The sequence below is a fragment of the Chiloscyllium plagiosum genome, chromosome 19, assembly GCF_004010195.1.
Source record: "Chiloscyllium plagiosum isolate BGI_BamShark_2017 chromosome 19, ASM401019v2, whole genome shotgun sequence".
NCBI classification, from domain to species: domain Eukaryota; kingdom Metazoa; phylum Chordata; class Chondrichthyes; order Orectolobiformes; family Hemiscylliidae; genus Chiloscyllium; species Chiloscyllium plagiosum.
In genome coordinates, this window is record NC_057728.1 from 49203718 (window position 1) to 49221950 (window position 18233).

General features: G+C 41.8%; 1 protein-coding gene across 8 annotated transcripts in view; it reads left to right on the forward strand.

Moving 5' to 3' along the window:
• The window catches only part of LOC122559775 (GAS2-like protein 3), a 74564-nt gene that overhangs the window by 42139 nt on the left and 14192 nt on the right, over positions 1-18233 (forward strand). For 7 of the 8 annotated variants that reach the window (XM_043709779.1, XM_043709780.1, XM_043709783.1 and 4 more), the window contains 6 exons: positions 1598-1720; positions 2938-2991; positions 6032-6197; positions 6855-6973; positions 13341-13482; positions 17862-17925. In XM_043709779.1, coding sequence (XP_043565714.1) covers positions 2968-2991; positions 6032-6197; positions 6855-6973; positions 13341-13482; positions 17862-17925 — 515 coding nt within the window. In that variant the 5' untranslated portion in view covers positions 1598-1720; positions 2938-2967. The remainder of the gene's footprint in view (positions 1-1597; positions 1721-2937; positions 2992-6031; positions 6198-6854; positions 6974-13340; positions 13483-17861; positions 17926-18233) is intronic. The other variant, XM_043709784.1, reaches the window with a different exon arrangement.

Here is an 18233-nt window from a genome sequence, read left to right on the forward strand (position 1 = left end):
TTTCTTCAACAGTGGCAAAATTTGCAGGCACCCTTGAGTCCCTGTGAATAATCATTTCCAAGTTGCATTTTCACTTGTTGCTAGTTTTTTTGAGGTTAAGGGACACAAGTGTGGGAGAGACTTGAGGAAAAAAAATTACACTTCCTTTGTGGATTTTAGTGTCTGACATCATTGTATTTTTGTTTAAAGCTGAATGATCTCCACGTGTCTTTCATCCCAACGTGTACCTTCCAAAAGGTCTGTATCAACCAGGTGACACAGATCTCTGCTTCAGTGTCCTTAATTTTTATTTAAAAAAACATAACATTTGTGGATACTGGAAATCTGGAAAAAAAACAATCTACTGGAGAAAGTCAGGTCTGGCTGCAGAGCATTAGTAGAGAAAGAAAGAATGTTAATGTTTTGAGTCTGATATGATATCTTCAGTATGTTTCCGTGCTTTAGAAATGTCCTTTATAACTAAACTTTATGTTGTTTGTTTAGGTGATCACAGCAGCCATTTTGGGTCAGTTGTTGTCCTTTTTTAAAAGTCTCTGTACTTCATGAAGGTCTGGTGTATTAAACTCAGACAATAAAAGTTGTATGTCAATAGTGAAAGAAACAATGGATTGGTACTTGCCTGTTGAAAGGCTGTTTTAATTGAAGGGTTGCTGTTCATGTCGCATGACCTTTACCTGGGAAAGCTACAATTGAAACTGTGAAGTGTCACTGTTTTTCTCAGTTTGACCAATTTCATTGGATAAGGAGATAATGATGGTCCCATCATTTACTAAGCTCCCAGATGCTCTGTTGTCCCCACTATACTCTCATCATCCCATATTCCCAGCAAGTTGTGGCAGAAAAATATTTTGAACTGAAATGTTAAGGAAACAAATCTAACTAAAAGGCAACACTGTGTGGTGTTACACATGAATAAAATCTAAGCCTATGTCTCTGTTTTTATAAACAAGTATATTCTGAAGACAAGAAATGCACTATTGGATGACTGAACTTTTAAAACATTTCAATAACATTTTTAAAAATAAGAAATAAAGTACTACATTGTGGTTTGAATCATGTGTTAAACTTATGGTGTGTTATTTTTGTTGCCTGTGATCAATGTTTATTGCAGCTTGGTGTTCCTGAAGATGCAGAACATGTTTGTAATGTCTGAACTTGGCATTTTCTGTCTATGCATGAATAGTGTGCTCTCGACAATGTGTTGCCTTTGTCCCATTCTTGGCAATGGCTGTGCTCCAGCCCCTTTGGTTTTAGTGAGACTTTTGTTTGGTCGAGTGCAATGTCTTCTGGCCTTCTCGCTTCCCCTTGTTCACTCTACCAAACCGTGATTGCATGGGTTCATTCTGCTGGTGTCTGACACAAAGGGTTCACTGTGCTCCTCTGCATGTTGCTTCGGGAAGGAAAGATTTACTCCTACTGTCACTACACAGTCAGGACAGCCCACGGGTCAATCTGAACCTGAGCCTCTTCGCTACAGTATGCAGCATGTTAACTGTTTCCAAAAGAGCAGCCTTTGATTTGCCCACTTCCCACCCAGGATACTAGTGACATTCATTGTTTTTTTTCTTAATTTTGCATATGCAAATATGCCGAATAGGATCACGGACTGGATTATCATATGAATTTTCAATGTGAGCTGACTGGAGAGATTTTCATCAGGCTCTGCTAGTAAAGTGTTTTGGCAGACAACTACAGTCAAGACTGAAATAACTTAATGCTGGTAAGTTCAGTGGTTGTTTTAGGGATGTGTATATGTGGATTGGTCCAACCACTGATGTCAAACAGAGCTGTATGCAAACCCTGAGCTTAACACGGGTATATGTTGTATGCTCAGATCAACTTTATTCTTGAAAATTCAGCATTTTATCCAAAGATGAATTGTAATCTGTGTGTGGAATTTAAAATAAAACATTGTAGCATTCTGCGCTGGGATGGCCATTTGATTTGTTATACCTGTATGGAGGATTTGAGCTAGAGGGAGAGGCTGAACAGGCTGGGGCTGTTTTCCCTGGAGTGTCAGAGGCTGAGGGGTGACCTTATAGAGGTTTACAAAATTGAGGGGCATGATAGGGTAAATAGGCAAAGTTTTTACTGTGGTGGGGGAGTCCAGAACTAGAGGGCATAGGTTTAGGGTGAGAGGAGAAAGATATAAAAGAGACCTAAGAGGCAACTTTTTCACACACAGGGTGGTACAGATATGGAATGCGCTGCCAGAGGAAGTGGTGGAGGCTGGTACAATTGCAACATTTAAGAGGCATTTGGATGGGTATATGAATAGGAAGGGTTTGGAGGGATATGGGCCAGGTGCTGGCTGTTGGGACTAGATTGGGTTGGGATATCTGGTCGGCATGGACACGTTGAACCGAAGGGTCTGTTCCTTTGCTGTACATCTCTCTGACTCTATGCAGTCCTCTGAAAGCTCACATCAATGAACCTCCCATCCTGCCTCTCTTCCCAAGGCCCTGGTAAACTGCTCCCTTCAGCTATTTATTCTATTGAATGTTCCCATTAAGTTAGTTTTCACTGCCCTTTTCAGGCAGCATATTTCTGAGCAGCATAACTGCTTCTCATCTCCCCTCTGATTGTTTTGCCAATTATGTTAAATTTGTCTCCGCTTATTATATGTGGTAGTGGTGGTGGTGGTGGTGGGGATGGAGATTTTGAAGAAAGGAACTTTGCAATTTTAATCATTTTGTAGCCAAAGGCTAGATGGAGTTTAAAAAGGTGACTTTGTACAGTCTGTCCATTAGCACATGGAAAATCCTGAAATGAGTCTCATTTAAAGTTCATTAAAAAGACTACCCTGGAAGAGGGAGAGGATTTTATAACAATGAAAACTGAATTCTTCTGCAGAACAGGCATACTGGATTTAAACCACTAATTCTCTTACTCCACTGGAGATGTCTTGGTTAATTTGTTTCATCCTTTTTTTTCCAGGGTGAGAGTTGGAATTGTTGAGGAGGAACAATGGCTTTGAAGAAAGGTCTTGAGGTAAAGTTCTACTTTTAGTAGAATAGATGAATTGTGATTTTTACTAATTAAATGTAAAATGTTTTGAGGGCAGAATGTTGGTATTTATTTTGACTGAAAGCTTCAGGTGGAATGGGGTATTGCAGCATAATTATTCATTCCGCACTTAGTTCAAACGTCACAGTCCAGAGTCAAGTTAGCTAGCATAGCTGAGGAAAAGGGAGAATATTGAAAATATGCAGCAGGTCACAGATGTGTTGTGATTTTTAAAAAAAATTTGATGTCATACTTTTCATGAGTGGATCATGTGAACATACAAATCAGCAACTGAAACAGGCCATTTGGCCTTATGAGCCTGCATGCCAGTTAATTAGAATTTGGCGAGTTTGGTTGTAGCTTCACCTCTGTATTCCTGCCTATTTATGACAACCATTGACACAGTTGTTAATCTAGAATCTTATCTCCTGTATCTCTGCCTTAAATACATTAAGTGACCTCTGTCTCCACTGCTGTTTGCGGATGAGAGTTCCAAACACACTCTACCTCTGAAAAAGAATCCTCCTTATCCTCGTCTGAAATGGAAGAGCCTTGTTTTTAAAACAATCAGATTGTAACTTAATTTTTCTAAAATGCTGACCATCTTGTGTACTTTCAGAAACCTTTAGCTTTATTATTATTTACTCCGTTTGAATTACCTCTGAGTTGTCAGCGGTAGCTCACTGGTCCTATCACCCCTTAGGTCAGAATGTTGAGTGTTCTGGCTTTGCTACAGGGATTTAAGAATAAATACCTTGGCTGACGGTCACTTTGCAGCACTAACAAAGTGCACAGCTGGTGGAGGTATTGCCTTTTAAACCAATGACCTGTCCACCCTCTTGAGCGGCTGTAGAAAAACCTCACATCATTTTAAAAACAGCGTTGGTTACCCTAGTGTTCTGGCCAATGTTTACTGTGAATAAGCAGATTGTGTTGGATATTTGGCAGAGTAGTAGGCTCTTTGATCCACCAGTCCATGTCTTCACTCCCCATTTTTCCCCTTTTTTCACTACCACATGTCTCTATGCTGTTTGCTTCACCTGCCAGAACTCTCATCCCACCTTCATATCTCATTCTGTGAAGAAAATTAATTTTGATTTCTTTTTGGTTTAGATATGAAACTGTACCCCATGTACATCATCAAACGGAAACACAAGGTTCTGTTGCACTTAAGATCCCTACAGAGATTAATAATGTTGAAAAAGATTTTATTTCTTGGTGGGATGTAAAGGGATCACATGACAAGGCTTTTACTGCATCAAACAACTTAGAATAAACATTGGCTAAACATTAAAGTACAACAAATGCTGGAAATCTGAACTGAAAATAGGAAATGCTGCAGAAACTCTGGTTTGCCAGTATCTTGGAGAGAGAAAGTTAACATTTCCATTCCACTATCATTCTTGCAGAGTTTCTTCGGAATGTTCTGTCTCTAAGGGAAAAGACTTTATCTATTTATCCTATCCATGCCCCTCACAATTTTGTAGACCTCTATAAGGTCACCCTTCAGCCTCCGACGCTCCAGGGAAAACAGCCCCAGTCTGTTCAGCCTCTCCCTCGAGCTCAAATCCTCTAACCCTGGCAACAACCTTGTAAACCTTTTCTGAACCCTTTCGAGTCCAGAAGGGGCAATGTTTTCAGAGGATGGGACGTGTATGGAATGAGCTGCCAGAGGAAGTGGTGGAGGCTGGTACAATTAAAAGGCATTTGGATGGGTATATGAATAGGAAGGGTTTGGAGGGATATGGGCTAGGTGCTGGCAGTTGGGACTAGATTGGGTTGGGATATCTGGTTGGCATGCACTAGTTGGACTGAAGGGTCTGTTTCCATGCTGTACATCTGACTCTATGACTCTAAACGTTTACTTAGTTGGCAACTAATGCTCAAAATACGAAACTGATATTCATTATTAGTTTCTTGAACCCACATTGCAGTTATTTTTTATATTTTACTCTCTACAGAATTTATCATCTTTACAGGAATGAGAAGCAGTCCAGAGTTACTCTTATTCCCCTACCGATCAAACTTCATTTGAGTCATAAATCAAATCCTTTCCCTCTGACTCTTGAATTACTGAATTGGCTTTGGCAACAATGCTCACACCGATCAATTTGTTTCTCCCAGCTTTGCAGGGGTTGAGTATTTTGATGTCCTTATTTCCACTGGCCTCTTCAACCAGTCTCTCACCTGCATTCTGCCTGAACTAACAAAGAATCTTTTTTCCCTGCTGTTCACAGCAACTGCTCTTTTCCTATCTTGCTGTCAAGGGTTTTTCACTTGGGCCGTTCAGGAGTCTGTGTCTGTTCATGGCAAAGCTAGGTACTCTGCGTTTTCTCTTCAGGTGGTAAATCAAATATGTGGGATTCAATAGCACCTTACTGTAGTCTGTCCCTACTACCACTAGGCCATTTGTTCTTATCATTTAGCAGACTAAGTAGTTTGCATGTCCCTTTCTCATTCATTTTACCTTGAATGAAAGAGTGATTTTCAACCATAAACTGTAACATAACCTTGGAGCATCTAGCAGTCACAATGTTCTGCAGAAGAGCAGTGGAGTTATCATCTAAATCTTCGCTAATATTTAGCCTTCCTCGCAAACATGTAAAGGATTTTCGTGCCATGATCCCATTGCTGGGGTTCTAGAAGCTTGCTGTGTAATAATGGTTAAAACCAAAAAAAATGGAAATTGCTGTAAATGAGAAACAAAAACTGGAAGAACAGTTCTGAGGAAGGGTTGCTCAACCTTAACTCTGATTTCTTTCCACAGATGTTGCCTGACCTCCGAGCTTTTTCAGCAATTTCTGTGTGTATCTGTTTGTGTAAAAATGGTTGCTATTTTTCCTAGATTGCAGTTGTAAACACACTTTAAATGTTCTTCATTTCCTGGGAGGGATTTTGGGATATGTTGAGGCTATGTGCATGGTGCTATTTCATAGAATCTCTACAGTGCACATAGGGGCCATCTGGCCCATCGAGCCTCCACTGATATTTGATTACAAATTCTCTCTGTCTCATGTTTCTGTAGATGTGGTTCGGTGATTCACCCACGTGCTCCAGAAGCCCTTTGATTCCCAGGCATGGACCGGGACTTGCGGATGTGACTCAGTACGATCAGTGGTTGGCTGTGCGGCATGAGGCCAGCCTAGTGCCAATGCAGGAAGACCTGTCCATCTGGTTAAGTGGGATGCTTGGTGAGGTTCACTTCAGCATCAGATCAGCAGTGCATACTCCAGCCCCTCGAACCTGCTCAACCATCAGGACAGTCACAGCTGCCTGTCATTTCTCTTCTCTTTATTTCACTTTCTCACTTTAACACCAGAAACTTTGGTTCCTTAAGTGTTCAATTATCTATCATTCTCAGTCTTGAATGTGCAGCTGTCTTGGGTGGTGAAGACCAAAGTTTTACAGCTCTGTGGGAAAACCCCCTCCATCTTTTGGTCTTAAGAGTTGATCACTTCAACCTGACTGTCACCTTCCTCTAGGCTCTAGAGACAGGGGAAGTTTCCTCTCAGTGTCTACCTCTCCACGTCCTCTAAGAATTCGATGTGCTTGGGGAGGGGAGGCACTGACTACTCATCGTAGACGTGAACTCCTCCTTGGGTGCTGAGCCTCTCTACCCTTCCCTACCCAACTACTTTCCAAAGCCTTCCCTTGCCATCTTAGGTACTGATCCCTTCAATCCCCTTCCCTCCCCTCCCACGTGCTAGCTGTAGTCCCTCACTACTCCACCCAAGGCAAAAAAAAAGTCTCTGGAGAATGTTTTTTTTTGGTTTTAAATTTGTGGTTGCTTTCTCTCCCCCTTCTCTTATCTCAAACTCTCCCAATGAGACGAGGAATTTGTATTCTAGGGAAGGAGGTGCGAGCAGCGAACTTTATGGCTGAGTTGGATAATGGAGTCGTGCTCTGTAAACTGATTGGTATTCTTCAACAGAAAGTAAAGGAATGTGGGAATCGAGAGTATCAACAGGTGAGTCTGAGTGGTGTTCTTCCAATCTCTGAGTAATTGGAATTCCATTCCTGATGGAGATAATGTAAAAGGGAGTGTCGGGCATATAATTAATGTTGACGAGTTTTTAAGTGATCTTTGTTATGGGTACAAGGTCCAAAGAAGTTACTAATTCTGAAGGAAGATAAAATTCGTGTTATTGATATATGGCAGGGTTTTTGTTTTGTATGATCAGGGAATTTTGCAATAATTTGCGTAGTCAAGCTTTGAATCTTCCATGAAGCAATGAGACAGCATGTGCTCAACACAGATCTGTGGATTGAAAACAGATACAGACTGTACTGAGTCAGGCTTGCTGAGTGTTTCTTGTGGTATGTTAGTAGCAGCATTCCCTCTCATGTTGTTTTCTTCTCTGATCCGAGGTCTGTGCCTGGCAGCAGCCTCTAGAACGTCAATTCAGTGCTACGATTCATGTCGGCAGAATTTTGGAGCGGCTGCACCTACAGCTAAGCAGCTAAGAGGGAAGTTTGATTAGTAGTGTTCTTATCTCTGGGCCAGGAAGCCTGGGCTCAAGTCCCGCCGATGTGTTACAACTGGTCTGAACAGTCCAAAAATATCTAAGCTTATGTTTTGCTATCAATTGATAAAATGTATTTTGTGCCATCAGCTGTCCCAGGGTCTGGAATACCATTCCTAAGATCCTCTCCCTCTTGGTGAGTCTCTTTCCTCATCCAAAATATTCCTTGAATTCTACCCATTTGACTGCATTTTTGATCACCTGTCCACATATTTCCAGAAGTGACTCACTATCAAAGTTTGTCAGATAATCCAGTGTTGCCAAGAACCTTGTTTACTATGCTAATAGGTCCGATATAAATACAAGCTGTTGTCATCGTATCAAACCCACTGTCAGTCTCTTATCTAGGTGGGCATGTTATCACCAGTGTAGGCTTTCCCTTAATTTTGTGATCCAAACCAGGAAGCTGTCCGGTTCCCATCAAAACTCAATTGATTTATTAATATCCTTTGAAGGAGGAAAACCTGTTTTCCTGCGAGTGACTCCAGTACAACATGGCTGACTATTAATTGGCATCTGAAATAGCATTGAAAGTTTGAGGACACTGTGTATTGACTTCGAATTTTGAAGTATGAGAGATGATCTCACCAAAGCACACAAAATTCTTTGCAGGGCTCAACACGGTAAATGCTAGAAAAATATTTCCCCTGAGGGCTGTGATATTTGGAACTGGGCACAGTCTCAGGATAAGGGGCAGGACATATGTTCTCTCCTCACTCGGATGAGGTGAAACCTCTTCACTCGAAGAATGGTGAATATTTCGAATTCTCTACCCCTGGTAGCTGTGGAAGCTCAATCAGTTAACATAATCAATGCAGATTGAGAAATGCTAATAATATTGCTGGATAGTGGGATTCTGTGGGCATATGGCATGGAAGGTAGAATAACAATGATCTAGAAGGGCAGAGCAGACTTGAAGGGCTGAATGGCCTATCACTACTTTTATATTGCTATTGCAGTTGTTCAGGAAGGACTACCATCATCTCCAGGACAATTGGAGTTTGCAATAAAGGGCAGCCTTACCAGTGACACGTTCTGAGGATTAATTGTAATTAATAAACAAGTGGCAGTGCAGAAAAATCTTGTTTCTTCTGTTTTATTATTGAGGATATCTTGATGCTCCAAGAGCTTTTTTTTGCATGTTTCTACAAGTCAAACCTTGTAAAAGTTTCCCAACAAAATATTAGCAACAATGAGTAAATATTGTGATTGAATAATTTATAGGGGAATATGATGGCATAGAGTAATCTCACTGGACTCGTGATCCAGAGGCCCAGAGTAATGCTGTGGAGCATGAATTCCAATACCACCATGCAGGTGCTGGAGTTTAAATTTAAGTTAGTAAAACCTCGAATTGAAAACTGGTCTCAATAATGGTGACCACAATAAAGATCATCAATTCATTCTTCTGCTTCACTGGTTAGCACTGCTGCCTCACAGCACCAGGGACCTGGGTTTAATTCCCGCCCCGGGCAACTATCTTTGTGGAGTTTGCACATTCTCCCCGTGTCTGCATGGGTTTTCTCCCACAGTCCAAAGATGTGCAGAATATGTGAATTGGCCATGCTAAATTGCCCATAGTGTTAGGTCAAGAGGTAAATGTCGATGAATGGGTCTGGGTGGATTGCTCTTCGGAGGGTTTGTGTGGACTTGTTGGGCCGAAGGGCCTGTTTCCACACTGTAAGTAATCTAAACTACTTTTTTAGAAGAAAATCTGCTGTTTCTACCTGGTCTGGCCTACATCTGACTCTAAACCCACAGTAATACGTTCATCTCTTCTCTCCCCTCTGAAATGAATGAGCAAGCCAATGGTCATGAGGGACGGGCAATAAGTATTTGCCACTCATGCCCACATCCCATGAAAGAATTAGAACAAAAGCAATAGCAGACAAAGCGCTAACAAGAAGTTAGATAGGACAGTCATTATTACTTCGAGGATGGTGAGCATTAAGTGGAGGCTAGACATGTACAAGAGGGAGAAAGGACTGGAGGGTTAACTGATGGTTGTAGATGAGGAAAGATGAAGGCGGGTCAAATTGAGCATCTGCTTGTTTCTAAGCTGTAGATTTTGTGTAATACTATTTAAGAGCACTGGAGCTGATATTAATTAGGTGTAATGTGCACTTTAAATCACGAATCGCAACAAACCCTGGCTTGAGTATGCCTTCTTAGTGCATTTGACGAGAATCCAGTCTGCTGTGTATGTGAAAGACTATGGATATCCAGGCTATGAAGTGGGAGATCATCCAGGTGGATCCCAAAAAGACACATTTCAACAATCTCTCTTAATGAGATTGAGAACTGTGGAGGAATCAATGGGATCTTGGCATCTCGGTACATAAAGCACTATAAGTACAGGTACAACATCTAACCAAAAGTTCAATTGAATGTGACCTAGCTTTCAAGAGGTCTGGAACTAAAGTGGAGGTAGTGTGGTGTCAGTCTGACAGAACCTTGGTCAGAATGAGTTTCGGAGCAGAGTTGGACCATTCGATCACTGTTGATACATTTCTTAACCCCATTCTCTTGCTGCCTTTCTGTAACCTTTGATGCCCTTGCTAATCAAGAACCCCTCTATCTTTCTTAATTTCACCAGTGGTCACAGGATTTGAGCCCACATCACCAGTGTATTAGCCTGGACCTTTGAATTATTATGACACTACCAGTATGCTCGCATCTACGCTAAGATGATTTGTTTTTGGAGGGGGCTGAGGGTTAAATTATGGCAAAGTTTCAAAGTCTGGCTTTCTGTTTCTGAGTACACAGACTAGATCAGATTCCGCTACAGTGTGGAAAAAGGCCCTTCAGCCCAACAAGTCCACACTGACCCTCCAAAGAGTAACCCAATCAGACCCATTTCCTCTGACTAATGCACCTAACACTATGGAACATTTAGCATGGCCAATTCATCTGACCTGCACATTTTTGGACTGTGGGAGGAAACCGGAGCACCCGGAGGAAACCCACGCAGACATGGGGAGAATGTGCAAACTCCACACAGTCACCCAAGGCTGAAATTAAACATGGGTCCCTGGCACTGTGAGGCAGCAGTGCTAACCACTGAGCGACCGTGCCACCCCAATTGTGATCTAATTAGGATCTTTTAGATGGTTGAGTTTGATAGGATAGATGAAGAAATCAGTTCATCTACTGGCAAGTCCAAAACAAGACAAGTTAGTCAGGATTCTTTATATTAAAGGTTCTAAGTCTGGAGTGCTCTCCTCCCATTTCATTGACAGGCTATGGATATTGAGGATCAATCAGTTGAAGTTTTTAAGTATGGGTTCAATAGATTTTTGCTGTAGATAGATGATTAAAGGTAGCTAAATGGAGATAAGCGATGAGCTAATTGATTGACAACATGCACAATGGGCTAAATGGTCTCCTCCATTCTCGAGCAATATACAAATTGCTCTCTGATATCTTCTAGTGTTTCTTTGCTCCCTTTTTTAATTGGATTGTTATCAATCTTTCAACAAATATGCACTAACCCTTCTGCAGTGCTCCCATTGAGCACTGAAAGGCAGTGTTTATTATCTCTCTCATACCTGTCACTGTTGATCACTGACTGGAACTTTGGTCTGTTAGCTAGCAGAGGAATATTAAATGCTCTTCACTGGAGACTGGTAGTCCAGTGGTTTCCACAGAGTGGTCAGTCACAGAAATGTAATGAGGTTTGATTAAAAGTGTAATTAGAAAGTTGTAAAGTTTCTGTGTGGAGATAAATGAAGCTTCTGAATGAACAGGCCGAGGGTGTTAATTAAATTGTGCGACAGATGGTGATTAGTTATTGAAAGCTCTTCTTTGCAGAAGGCAGCTTAGGCTGTTGGGATTGTGACTTAAATCCATGTGCACATGTTGACCCTTTGCTGATGGAATGCCAGTGAAGGAGTCTTGTGACCATTCAAATGTATTCCCTTAATTACTGGGGGAGAGGAGGGCAACACAGTTGGAAACCCACTGACTGTTCCAGACATGAAACTTGCACTATATTCAGTATAGGAGATTACTGCATAATAGTAATGTCACAAAGCAGCTGGTGATACTTAATGCCAGAATTTTTAAATTAATCTAAAAGCTCATCTCCGCGTCCATGAAACTGTTGGCAATTCCTTTTTGTTAAAAAGACCCACCTAGTTCGCTAATAATCCTGAATGAAGAAAATCTGCCTTTCCACAGTCTGGCTAACACATGACTCTGGACGCACAGTAATGTGGTTGAGAATTGATAAGAAAAGGCAGGTTGGTAAAGCTTGTCACCTTGCACTTTTCAGGTGCATGAATTTCAGCGCCAGTGATGTCAGTTGTAGGCTGTACTTGCTAAAGACTGACTGATCCCATCAATTAGCATGTCCCTTCAGCTGCTCACAATGAGCGAGGTACTGATCATCCCTAATCAGATGGTGCTTGCAAAACTTGCAACACAAGATCCAACATGAAATGTGATGCTTGTGTAAGGGATGGTTTGTCTGGATAGCACTAAAGCAATACTTTTGACTATTTTGGTACATGTGACAATGAATCACATCAAATCAAGTTAAATTGGGCAATATTTGTTGGATGAATGTGTGAAGAATTATACTGATCACCAATTGAAGGTTGCCTGAAGTAGTGTCACTGGACCTGAATTATTAACTCCTGAGTTCTTTCCACAGATGCTGCCACACTTGCTGAGCTTTTCCAGCAACTATTTTTTTGTTTGTAATTTAAGATTGTCGTTTGGTCTCAGTGTGGCAGATTTCGGATCTATTAATACACAGACCGAAGTAACATGTTGCACCTGTTTCAACTCAAAATACGTGACAGCCATTCGCTAGTTTGTTTCTCGGATCGAAGCCCTGACTGACTGGATTTACCTAGTCCAGTTTGAAATTTAAGCAAAGCTTGGCAGTTAAGAGTCAAGCATCATTAACTACTGTATTCCCCATGGCAACACCTCTACCAGTTGGAGTTCACTTGACAACCAATCCGTACTGACCTCTCATTCAGTGGTGGTATTGGGATCTCCCTCTGCTGATATTCTCTTGAGTTGTTCCAATGAGTGCACAATGAAAATCTTTGGCAAAATGCTTTCATTCAGCAATCCTCGAGCCTTAGCTGCCCTCTGAAATGGCCCTAGCAAGCCATTCAGTTTATGGGCGATTATGGATGGTCAACAAACACTGACCTTGTTAGTGACGTCCATATTTCAGGACAGAATGAATAAAAATAATCTTTGTTCTCTCTTCCTTTCACTGGCCCCTTTCCTACTTCAGGTGCCCCAGTTTAAAATCAGTATTTTTTAAAAAAAAAAATATACAACTACTGATTTCTGGATAGATTACCTTGAAGGAAAATTGGAACGATTTGCTTTGGTTTCTAATTTGATACTGCACTCTACAAATATTCTGGGTGTTGTTGGCTTGGCCAGCATTAATAGCCCATCCTTTGTGGCCCTTGAAGTGATGGTGAGCTGCTGTAAACCATGGGGAGTTACTGGTCTCCAGGGAGATTGCCAGGATTTTTACCTGGCAGCACTGACTGAGCAGCTGTATATTTCCAAGTCCGGATGATGAGTTGCTTATGGGTGGTAGTGTTTCCCTGTGTCTGCTGGTTATCCTTTTGAGCTGCATTGTGGGTTTGGAAGGTGCTGTCAAAGACCCTTAATGCATTGCTGCAATGCATCTTGTAGATGATATACATTGTCATTATACATCAGTGATGGAGCGTCTGAATGTTTGATCTTTTTATATGAAGTCCTCTTTCTCAATGCAAATTATATTAACTGGTCTATATTTGTATTGATAATTCTCTTTATCTTCAATTATTTCAGCACTTTACAATGAGGAAAGTTCCATGTAAAACTGATGCTCCGTCTGGTTCATTTTTTGCTCGTGACAATACTGCTAATTTCCTTTCGTGGTGCAGAGCAGTTGGTGTTGACGAGACGTACCTGTTTGAGTCTGAGGGCTTGGGTAAGTAACCAGCTCTTCATGATTCAATCCTAGCAGATGCCCTTCCTGTAAATCTATGCAAAGCTCTTGTCACTCAGTCTGTAGGTTGACATTGCTTGTCATTAATGATACAACCTTTGTCCCTAGAGTTGTGGAAATGTGGCTGCTTCTTAACTTGGAGTCACTTGTACCAAACCTCAAAACTGTCAAGAAAATGCAGTAACTATTTGCATGGGAATATTTTATAGGGTTAACCTGAAAGAGCATGTGCAATAACAAATTGGTTAGGTCTCTAACAACTGGTCTTGGCACAATGTGTCTCATGGCTGCTTGTGCTGCAGGACTGAAGAACAAATTATGTTGTATTTACACAGGCCATTTGGCCTGTCAGCTTTATACCTGTGCTTGAGCCTGTGTCCACATGACCACCAACTGTTCTATTCATCTCAGCTTATCCTCCTCCTCCTTTCTCCCTCAAGCGTTTCTAGATTCTCCTTAAGTACATCTAACTTGTTAGATAATAATTCTTCAGGAACAATTTTGGGAAGCATTTAATCACACAGGAAATCTGGAACTCTTATCTGCCACAAAACTGCTAAAATGGGAGTACAATTTCCAAGTTGAGATTGCTACATTTTTGTTAAGCATGAGGAAATGCTGCAGGTCTGTGCAGTTGACCCGCAAATGACCCGCAATTCACTTGAACGGTGGAGCAAAGTCCTGTACCCATTATTTCACCGAGTGCTGCTGAAATGGATGCAATAATCTCATTGCAGCTTGCAGGACCTTGTTGCATGCCATTGTCTTTTATGCAGCATGATTAGCATAGAAAATCATCCCAATGTGAACCACTTGGACAAGCACAAGGAGATGTTGGGCGAGCTGAAAGTTGCTAGAATTGCTCTTTGACTCAACTGTTTGCCAGCTTACAATCCATTTCCTTGTATCCATTTCAATCTGATTGCACCTCTGTTTTCAGCTCTATAGGTGCTATGTAAATGCACATTGTTCGTTTTGTCCTTTTAATCTCACTTGACACAGAAGGCCCTCTTGTGCACATGCTCTTGATTGGTTCATTGACTATTGCTTCCCGCGGTCTTGTTGAATGATTCTATTCACGCATGCCCTTCTAGTGTGACCCGCAATTTCAGATTAAATTCTTTCCCAGGTCAACCCACTGAGTTTTGTCGTTGAATCAAAAGGCTTAATTGCTCGTGTGGAATGATAGCTTTTAGGCCAATACAATGCTGCAATGTTTGTAGATTGTGGGGGTGTAGAGGCTGTCAATCTCTTAAAACAGTCAGGGTTAGTGGATTGGACTGTAAAAGGACAAGCTTAAACTGTCCTTTATTGAGCATGGAAGGTCACTCTTTGTACTGGAGCCTTGATAAATGGTTCAATGTGTCCCCTCCATTCAGAGTTTTTTTTTTGCCTGAAATGGAGAACAAAGAACAATACTGAAGTTCTGACCAGTGGATGATGACAAAAAAAAATTAATAAAAATTACATCTGGTCGCAAGTGACAGCTGTACCTCCTCAGTGTTGTGAGGAAACGTGGAAATCGCAGTCTGAGTCTGTCGCTTAGCCCTTCCATCCTGTTCGAGTGAATCTGTGATGCACTCTATTTCTATCCTTCCTGAGGTGTAGTGCCCAGAACTGACCATAATTTGTCCAGATGGACCCTAATTCTCCAATTCTTTAACAGAATTGTGAAAGTGGGGGTGGATCTATGGGAGTATTTTTGGGTCGAGTTCCTGGAATAATCTTACAAACAATAAATGGTGAAAAAATACTTCACCACATCAAGGAGATGCTACAGTGAGACCCCATTTTGACTGCATAGGCAAATTTGTCATTTGCATAATGTGTTAGACTTTTTGATGACTGAAGTTTGCATTGAAGTGAACGTGGTGTAACTTTTTTTGTTTGTGCTGTGGATGTGGGTGTTGCTGGCAGGGCCTTTCCCTGTTGCCTGTCCCTAATTCACCTGGAGAAAGTAATGGTGAGCTATTTTCATGAACCACTGCAGTCCATGTCGGGTGGGGGTGGGGTGGGGGGCGGAAGGTGGAGTTCCAGGGTTTGACTCAGCGACTGAACAATTGGTAACATATTTCCAAGTCAGCTGCTGAGTGCCTTGGAGGGGAACTTGCATTTGTTAGTGTTCCCATGTTGATCTGCTGCCTTTGTCCTCCTCAATGGCAGAGGTCACGGCTTTTGAAGTTAAGGAGCCTCAGTGAGTTTTTGGAGTCAGTTCTGGTTGCCCTGCTATAGGAAGATATTATTAAATTGGAGAGAGTTCAGAAAAGATTGACGAGGATGTTGCTGGAAATGGAGGGTTTGAGTTCTAAGGAGAGGCTGGGATCTTTTCACTGGAATGTAAGAGGTTGACAAGTGACTGTAGAGGATGATAAAATGGTTGTGCGGATAAGTGTGGGACCAGTGATGAAGAGATGGTGTCTAAGGGGTGGTAACTCCAACGTTGGATGGCCTGGTGTAGGTGGTGTTAGTTGACTGGTTCAGGACTCATGGAAGTGGCAGGTATTTGGTACTAGATGATGGTGACGGTTGAAACTTTTCAATGTATTTTACTGTGTTTGTTTAGAGTACAAGTGACAATATATCATCAGTCTCTTATTTACAGCATGTCTGTATCCTTGCCACCTCTGTCCTTCCTCCAATTGGTGGTCAATGTGGAGTACTGAGCTGTCAGAGAGGGGCATTTGTGTTCAGTGATCATTGACTCTGCAACAGATCAGTTTTAATTGTATTGAACGGTGAGGCAAGCTCAAGCAGCCAAGCTGCCTACTCCTGCTCCCAATTTGTATGTTTGTGTGATACTGCACAAAAGGAATCTACCTCGCCTTTAAGCTGATGCCAGCCCTTGGGTAGAACTAATCTAATCTCTCTCCTTCAGCAAATTACTGCAATTGCTGGAAATTGGAAATAAAAGCTGGGTGCTGGAGAAACTCAGCAGGTCTGGCAGCATGATTGGAGAGGAAAACCTCTCTAGAATCCCTGCAGTGCAGTAAGAGGCCATTTGAGTCTGCACTGACTTTCTGAACAGCATCCCACCCAGACCCAGGCCCCCACCATGTCCCCATAACCCCACATTTACTATGGCCAATCCACCTAACCTGCACATCTTTCTCCTGAGAGAAGAAATTGGAACACCTGGCAAATACATACAAACTCAAGCCAGACAGTGGTCTGAGGCCAAAATCGACCCCAGGTCCCTGGTGCCGTGAGGCAGCAGTGCTAACCACTGTGCTATCGTGCCCAAACAGTTGACATTTCTGTCCTGTGACCTACCGTTAGAACTCTTACTCCCTTCTCATTCCCCATGACTTGGTAAATGACTTTTTTTTTTGTTTCACTATTATCTAATTCCCTTTTGAAAGTACTGATGGAATCTGCTTCCCTCAGGCAGCACATTCCAGATTGTAACTCGCTGTATCAAAAAAAACTTTCCACATGTTACATTCGGTTCTTTTGCATTTGCATCTGCTAGTTATTTAATGTAACCATTTAACGTACACAGATGTATTTCAATGCATATTTCCATTGATTGAGCATTCACTGTTTTCAGAAAGACATTGTCAATTTTGCATGGTCTGGGACTTATTGTGTATGGTTGTATCGAAGCTAACCCTCCCCTTCTTGCATGAGTCCAGTATGACTCTCCTCTTCAGAACTACCAGCTCCGACAACTCTATTGAATCTGCCTTCAATTTCCTTTGATTCACGGAAAATGGCACAGCTTCTCCGACCCAATTTTTCGTTAGAATCCCCCATTACTTCATCCCCACTATCAGCATCCTGGGGGGCATCATGGAACAGAAACCAAACAGGACTCGCTATGCGAATATCATGGCTACTGACGCAGGTCTGATGCTGGGAATTCTGTGGCAAGTATTTGAACGCGTGGCTCCTCAAAGCCTGTTAACCATTGACAAGACACAAGTCAGGAGTGTGATGGAAAGCTCCCCACTGGCCTGGATGGGTGCAGCTCCAACACTATCAAGAAGCTTGACACCATCCAGGACAAAACAGCCCATGATTGGCATGTCTCCCCCCACATCTCTTGATCTGGAAATTTATTGTTGTTTCTTCAGTTGCTGGATCAAAATCCTGGAATTCCCTCCCTAACAATATTGGGAATGTCCCAATGCAGCAAGGACTACAGATATTCAAGATGACAGCTCACATGTACCTGTTAATACCCACATCTCATGAACAAATTAAAAATAAAATTCTGTAAATGATCTTTGCGTCCTCTAAGACCTTACTATCCTTAAGTGTGGTTAAAGCTTGCTGAGCAGATGTAACCATTTAAGTGAGCCCTATGTTTAACGGAATTCTTTTATAATGACCGCATCTGCTTTCTTTACCTTTTTTTTCAGTTTTGCACAAGCAGCCGAGGCAAGTGTGCCTGTGTCTACTTGAAATTGGGCGAATAGTCTCTCGGTGAGTGGGATCGGGTTACTTGTTTACTCATCCCTCTGATTGTCACAACACAGGAACCAGGAAATCCTTCACCGCTGTTCAGTTAAACCACGACTGATCTGCATTTTAGCTCATTTTACCTGCTTCCTTTCCACCTCTTAATACCTTTGAACACCAATTTATCGATTTTTAAAAAAAAAATTTTCAAGTGACTGCTGGTCATGAGCAAGAAATCTGTAGATTCCTGGATATTAATGGAGACTTTGAATCCTGGGATTGATTCGGAACATGATATCAAAGTAGGAAATCTGTTATAATCTTATTAATGG